At 39.8% G+C, this 8,118-nt stretch overlaps 1 protein-coding gene across 1 annotated transcript in view; it reads right to left on the reverse strand.

Annotated features, from left to right (window-relative positions):
• Positions 1 to 8,118, reverse strand: part of lama5 (laminin, alpha 5) — a gene marked incomplete in the record, with an annotated part of 94,581 nt that overhangs the window by 36,790 nt on the left and 49,673 nt on the right. Inside the window, 4 exon segments of the mRNA XM_035656331.1 lie at positions 139 to 273; positions 403 to 493; positions 811 to 929; positions 4,423 to 4,538. Coding sequence (XP_035512224.1) covers positions 139 to 273; positions 403 to 493; positions 811 to 929; positions 4,423 to 4,538 — 461 coding nt within the window.

Here is an 8,118-nt window from a genome sequence, read left to right on the forward strand (position 1 = left end):
AGAGAGAGGGAGGGAGATTAGAAACCAGGGAAGTTATTATTTTCCAATATTAATCCTAATAAACCTTTGGAGGTGTTTGAATGCTTTGAGCCTGGAGCTCAGGCAGTGTCATGAAGCTCTTCTGTTGCTGTAACTCACGGTAACAGGCGGGGAAGTTAATGAAGCCGCTGGCGCAGGATTCGCAGTTCTCTCCACTGTAGTTTGGTCTGCAGAAACAGCGACCGGTCAGATCCTCACAGGTTCCATCTGTAAACTCTGACTGGCAGTGGCAGCCTGCAGAGAGGCAGAGGGACATAGAGGAAGGAGGAGGAGGAAGAGGAGGAGAACAGAACATTGTGTAAATGACGGATATATTACATGCGTCCATTTGATCATGTGATTTGACAGACAGCTACCACTTACGTGAGCAGGCCAGTGGGGAGTCGATGGGGTGGTCAGGTGACTTGTAGAAGGTGGGGATGCAGCGCTCACAGTTGACTCCAGTGGTGTGATGCTGAAAGGGAAGAGTTTGCATTAAAGTTAGCTCATCATGACTGTAATCAGTAACCAAAAGACTGATTACTTCCAGATAGTTCAGGATATAAACACAGAGATAAAAAAGATTACAGTTACAGTGTTTGTACTGAATGTTATTCCAAGTATTCCTCTACTCTGAATTATCTGCAATCAGGACCCATCATTACGTGAGGCAACATAACAGGACATGACAATAAAATACTTGAATCCATCACATTTTGCCAGATACTACGAGTGGAAGAGACACACTGCCCCTCAGTGGGGACAGTAGAATAAAAGTAGAGTGTTGGTTACCTGACAGTTGAGGCAGACTCCTCCTCCTCTGTTGTGTCCGTGGATATCCAGACTTCCTCTCCTATGGTCAACCTCAGGGTCGTAGTAACAGTCAAACGAGTGGCGGTGACAGTTACACTCTGAAACACGCAATGAAACATAAAACACGGTTAGAAACAGACAGCAGGTAATGCACAGTGACAGTCTGAAATATCTAAAATGTAATTTTAACTGCAGTGTTGTTTTAACAAAACAAAACATTATATATATTAATAGTAAACTATTAATAATAAACTTAATTAGGGTTTGTGTGAAAGTTGGAGATGACAACTGAGCAAACTATTTGCTGATGAAGACCATGAGATGCAGTTGAAAAGCTCTGGAAAAGTTAGTAAGTTGACCTTGGTTAATTAATTACTATTTTTTTTACTGCATCAAGGTGACGTTCAGAAATTTAAATAGTACGATATTAATACAAACTATTCTTTCCTAGACTCCAAACAGTCAAATATGACAAATTTCCCTTTTTATATTTAGTTATTATTAAACTTCAAAACCACCTGATGTTTATTTTCATAAAGTTTTCATAAAGAATCCAGTGATTTAAATAAATAATAGTTCTGTATCTTTCCATTAATATTGTAAAAGTATGGGGGAGGCAGTGGGAAAACATTACAAAGGAGGATAATAAACTCTTGTTGCAATAAATGTCAAACAACATATTGAAATTATAGTCATGTGGTTACATTAACAGTATCCAAACACAAAGGAGGTGAGTTAAAAGAAGATGCACAGTTGCACAAATGCTCACAAACACACATGAAGCATTCTGAAACAACATTTGTAAGCCTTCACCTGGGTGGTAAAAACTTCTGCAAGCCAACAGACGTGAAGCAGGAGAAAAAAGGAATAAAGAGGAAAAGAGACCAAGCAGTTAGTCAGATATCTGTTTGACTTAGGATATGGACAGAAACCCCCAGGTATCATTTTCATTAACCTCAGCCTGCTCTATGAAGTCACTTCAAATATAGTTGCTGTTTTGAAACAGTCTTCCTCTGACAGGTGTTCATTCAGGTGGAGATTACTCATTCTGCGGAGGATCATATTTAGCAGCATGTTTCCAAACAAATCAAAAAAGAAAGAAATGAGAGAAGCTGTAATTAACACAGCCACACAAGCTTAATCATATCCTGACGTGGCATTTGATAAAAGTGAGTTATCAAATACTTTAAAGTAGAAACAGGAAGGTTGGGGGGTATTTCATAAGTCATGAAAGGGTTATTTCATGTCTGATTACAGTCAGTGATTAAAGACTCTGTTACACTTTGAGGACTATATTTAGAAGCTGTTCATTTAAAAAGTCAAGACAACTTGACACAAGCTAAAATTTTTGATATTAACATCTCCCTGTACGTGAGTATGTGTATAACTGTGTGTGGTTCAGCTTTATCTATTTAACTTCAGTCCTGCCTTTTACAACCTCCCATACAGCCGCCATGTAACCACTAAACGTTTTTCTTTGAAAAGGCAGATGTTCATTTGGATGTATGAATACAAGAAGGACCAGCTAAACTCTACTACTACTGCCTTTGAAGAAGAAGAAAAAGATGAAATTGTCAAGAAAATGACATATTTAAGTTCCTGTGTAATTTACACTTTAGATTGTGTGAATAAAGAGGAACGAAGCCCAAACTTAATGCAATAGTTCAATATTTTGGGAAATATGCTTCACTGCTACCTTCCTGAGAGTTAGATGAGAAGACATCACTCTCATGTCTGTACAGAAAATATTATGCTAGTTAGCTTAGCTTAGCACTAAAACTGGAGACAAGGGGAAACAACTAGCTTGGCTCTGACAAAAAAAATAAAATCTTTCTACAAGCACTTCAAAAGCTAGATGATTATTAATACGTTACATCTCGTTTGTTTATTCCATATATAAAATGAGTCACTTCCTGGAGTCTTGTCATCGCCATGATGTTGCCAGGCAACCACCAGAGATGACAAGGAAAGGACTTCGTGCTTGTGTAACTGATTCCTAGCCTTTGATTATGTGAAGAAAGAGGAACGGCCAAAACTTGACCTCAGCATTGCTCCTGTATACACACAGTAACAAGAATACATACACCTTTTAACTTCATCTAAGATAAAGAAAGAGTTGCATGCTTAAGATGCACACGTGCATAAAATGCAGAACAACCTTTGCTCTTCATATAGAGTCAGTGAAACCCTGATAGAGCATTTTGTTCTTATCTGACCCTCAGCGCCTGAGAGGTGCCAGCTGACTAAACCAGCGCTCCTTTATCCTGCAGCTCCTGATAACTGTGAGTGTTTTTCTCAGACCTAAGGCACATCTGACTTTTTTCCCCTTCTTGAAAAAAGAAATTCTAAAAAAGACCTTTGAGGATGATCCAGTGCAGTGAGTCAGTCAGTCAAGTGATAAATTGAGCGGACCAAAATAACTCAACTTGTGAACAGAGTCCTGCCTGCAGAGCTTCCCTCTACTCCACTAGTCTTAGCTGGATTATACAGCCTATTCTCTCACACATGCTTACTTGTATCAGTCTTTTAAAAAGGCTGAAACATGATGCTGAGGTTGGATGTCCATATTAGAAGGTAACTTCTATAATCTGAGCACCTCCTCCAAAATAAAAGCATTCAACAACTACAGCTCCCTTGAGGCTTTTCTGCAGTAGTAGTGACTTATTGCAGTGCTGCAGGAAATCCCTGCATCTCCGTAGTTTTATTCCTATCATGTTGCCCTTTGGTGACCTTTTTGTCATTGTGATACCCGTGTTGTTCCTTGTTAAATATAACTGCAGCTTTGATAACGGACGGCTCTTACATGTAAATATAACCAGAGTTTTGATAACATAAAAGACACCCAACACACTGCGACAGGTCACACACATTGTTTTAGGGCACCATCTAGGAACCAAATCATTCTTTAGTAAATATTAGAAAAATCAGTAAAAAGTAAATAAATGAATAAACACTCAAAACAAGGGGTTAGGTGGAAGACTTAAAATAAAGGACCACAAGTAGGCAAAATTGTATGCTGTAAATTGTTAAATAAATAAATGAAATGGACAAGAAACCAAAAAAACCCATAAATAAATTATTCCCATTTCTGCTATTTAACTTAAGCCTAATTTTTCATCTTAAATGCTGCTTTTCATTGAGCCTCAGCACTGAGAGGTGTTTTGCATATAGTGGTGCTGTGATAACCCTCAATGTGGGGGTGTGTGACTCCACTGGCAGGAGGAACATCTCTGAATGGAGATACTCAACATATGTTCAGCATATTCTTCTTCCTTATGCATGTTTTTTTTTGGAAAGCATGAAAGCATTTTCAAGTGACACAGTTCAGACGAGGTTGTGTGAAAGTTATCAAGAACGCTAACAGCAGCACTGCAGCCCATATGTCCGTTCAGCTTCATTAAATTAAGGCCAACAAGGTCTGTCGAACCAACACATGAAAGAAAACACATTCCCCTGCAGGGATCACTGATTAAACTGTGTGTGTGTGTGTGTGTGTGTGCGTGTGTGTGTGAGCGCAGTGTAAGCACGAGAACTTCCATACATGTTTGAGCGTGTGCACAGTATCAGCGCACAGTATCAGGCTGCACTCACGTTCACACTCGTTGGCGCTATAGGTGGTAGCCGGTTTCCACGGCAACTGGTTGTATCCGGGGCAACACTGGTCACAGGACAAGCCACAGGTGTTGTGCTGACATTCACACTGTAACCTGTAAACAACAACAGTATGAGCAAAGACAAGTTTTATTTTTTTAAATTTTGCTTTCAGTTCTCAGTGTTTTAAAACACACACACACACACACACACACACTGCAGACACAAAAGGCTGAACTATGCCATGGTATGTACCTATCTCAGCCTATTGTGCTTTGGGTAAAACATCATTTGAACTTTTCTCAAAAGTTCACATTCCTCCTCCTCTTACCCTGCTACTGTCACAATAAGAAAGAGAGAGAGAGAGAGAGAGAGAGAGAAAGAAAGAAAGAAAGAAAGAAAGAAAGAAAGAATATGTGTGTATGTCAGAATAAACTGAATATAAAACTTTCACTGTAATACCTCCTGGAAATACACACATCATCTAGTTAAATGAGTCCTGCTCGGTAACGCAATGGGGTCAATAATCGTTTCAGTACATGGCTGCCCTCTGTTGGTATGCAGAGTGCATGAAGCTTTGCAAGAACAGCCGCAAGGAACTTCTTCTGTTGATGTTTGGAAGTTAGATCCGGATGTCCTCCGCAGAAATAAGTTTTGTGTAAGGCTAAATACGAGGTTTAGGAGAAGGTACGCGGCGTGACAGGCAACGTTAGAGAAACCCAAACTATTGTCTGTGATGAGCCCCACACAGACGTGCTCTCTCTCTCTCACACACACGTGTTTACATGCCCTCTGCTCCTAACAACTGACGCTGCCTGTCGCAACAAGTCAGAGTTAATAAACCACACAGCAACTTAACCGCCGCTGCTTTGTGTTTTACACCGTCGCTATGGCAACTGACGTTAACGGATCACAGAACGTTGCTAAAGCAACCTCGCTGGCCATCGCTGGCTAGCTAACGTTAGCTTACAGTTAGCCCTTAGCCAACCGATATTTCTTGCGTCTGCCACCTTAAAACCTTAAAAGTTCGCTTTTTGGAAATACACCAAAGCCTCCGGGAGCACAAGTCTCAGAAACACTAACAATGAAAGATAGTGGAGTTAAGGAAGGGAGCTGATTTACCCTCGTGCGCCCACCACTCGTCCCCCAGGTCGTCTCCCATGTTCCTCCGCCAGCAGCCGGTCCAATCCGAATCTACCGCTGAGACAGCACGCTGGAGGCGTGTTCACGGGCAGCACGCTTAAAACACAGTGTAAAGCCTATACAGCGACACCATGCACACTAATCCGAGTGACATCTTCCCACATCATAGTTTAAACAGTAGTTATATGTGGGGTTGGGTCATAGACATCTTTATAAGAGCATACTTTAATTTTGTACTAATGTGACCCCGCTTTCTTCCACTTACTCACTGTAAGGTTTACTTTATGTTTGACCTGAGGAGCTCCCACCACAACGTCACTATTTCCATTTCCATAGTTTAATAGAGTATGCATTAGAACAATTCTCCTTTTAACTTGTCTATATATTTGTTTTATCTTTCTCTTTTCTTTTACTTTTAAGATGTTTGTCTTAAGTGATCACAATAATAGGCCAGCCCTTTTAAATAAACACCAGATAAACTTTAATAGCCGTTTGACCAAACCAACACAAAAAAAGAGAGAATATGGTTCTGACTCACACACATACAGTGCTGCTAATGCTGGAAGTCTATTTTTACCTTCACCACAAGATGAGCAAGCAAAACAACCCCATATTAAGCTTATAATGTCAAAGCTGTTACATGGTTGCTTGGGGGAAAAACACCCTCAACTGTCTGCATGTTTTTTCCTAGCAAATAGAAAGCTGTACTCCTAGGCAACAGTCTCTCTAAACATCATATGAGAAAACTTGCCAATTTTCCGATAAGAAAAATAATAACGATAATCTGTCTATCGTCTGTTTGAGGTACAGCCACAGGTCTGCAGAAAGTCAAAAGATTTACTGAGGCTTAGGCACAGAAATCAACAACAGCTCACACAGAGCATGTAGTGTCTGTAAAATTACCAACAGCAGACAATGCATAAACCCAGTGCTCGCTCACTGGAGCTGAGAGCACTAAGCTATAAATGCAGTCCACTATATAAGTTTGTGCTCTAATGTGCTTTTGTTTTTGTGCACAGAAGAAGTTTCAGGTTATTAAAAGTTAAAAGAAGTTTATTTTCCACTTTTTGCGAGCACTGAGCCTTTTACATCTTCTTTGTTGTTTTGCAGTGTGGGTCAGTTGGAAGTCCCCCCACTGTCTTTGGTGTTGAAGTTAATGTTTACATGTTTCAGGAGAGAGCAATGTATGTTAGAGATAATTCATGATGCAGCGCCACCAAAACCTGTTTTATGATTTTCCTTTTTGCCAGTATAGTTGCTTTAAAATGGCGTGATACATGGTGTAAGTGGTTGTAGGTGTAACTGTTTAGCAATTATGTATTGAATTGTTAGTCTTAGATGGCCAAACCTTAATAGTGACTAATACATTATTAATAATACTTTATTAATACATTAATAAAGGCACATCCTTTTGCTTCAGTTACTTTTGTTCTCTATGACAATTTGATGCCTAATAAAGGATCTCTATAAGTTATATTAAGGTCATAAACTGCAAATGTTAACCTTTTTTCACATGACATCTGCAATTATAGGATAAACCCTCATTATTTATCACAAGGAGATGTTTCCATAGAGGATGAGAGCAGTAACCTACTGTTCTATTGAGTATTTCTACACATTACTAAACACATCTTTACATCGTCTGTCATTACGGTTTTGGCTGGGTGATGTCATTTTCCAACGCACAGAAGAAAGGAAAAAAGAGAAAGGAGGAGGAGGAAGAGGACGTGTTTGGAATAGTGCCCTCTTTTCTGCAGCTGTAGCGGAGGGGAGGGACAGGTCCTCTGGGAGTAATTGCATGCTTTTTTGTGTTTCTATCGGAATAACACATTTCTGGCTGGTAGAGGCTATGAGATGTTTGATTAAAGCTTTGCCACAAAAAAAGAACAGACTGATTACTGGGGAAATTATAAAGGGTTCAGAATGGTTATGCTGTGTAACCCTCAAAATGGGGAAAGAAAAACAAATCAAGAAAAAGAAAGGAAGGATGCAGTCAACACATTGAGCTGAGGCCTGCCAACATTCAGGCAGGACAATGGACTCTAAATGGCAGCTTTGTATGTAATTAAGCATCATTCCTGTAAAACACAGGCCGCTTCCTCATTTGTCATTCTCTCTGTTCATCGTTTGGCTGCTTTTTAACTTGGAACAATATGCTGTACAAAAGCACAGTCCTTTTCTATAGACCCCAGGGAAACTTGTGAAACTTTAAACTCTGCTTTTCCTGTGTTAGTCAGCCAACATGTATGCCAAAGAGACAGTGCTGTTTAAAAATGGTAAACAGCACAGAGGGGGCGGGGTTTGCTAACTTAAAATCCTCATAAAATGATCTCAGCCCGACATTTTTGAACATGAAGAAGAGGTCGTAACAATGAGGTGGAAATGAGGAGGAGGTTGTAGTAGATTGTGATGGTGTGCATTTGCTGAAAGTTAAGTTTAAGTTTCTTTAAGTTTGATTTCAAATTTTGTTCGGCATTTTGGTAAATAGACATATTCGCTTCCTTGCTGGAAGTAAGATGAGAAGATTGATACCTACGGTGGCCGACAAGGGCA

This window comes from Morone saxatilis, unplaced genomic scaffold (genome assembly GCF_004916995.1).
Source record: "Morone saxatilis isolate NCDOM2014 unplaced genomic scaffold, NCSU_SB_2.0 Contig15, whole genome shotgun sequence".
Lineage (NCBI taxonomy): Eukaryota > Metazoa > Chordata > Actinopteri > Moronidae > Morone > Morone saxatilis.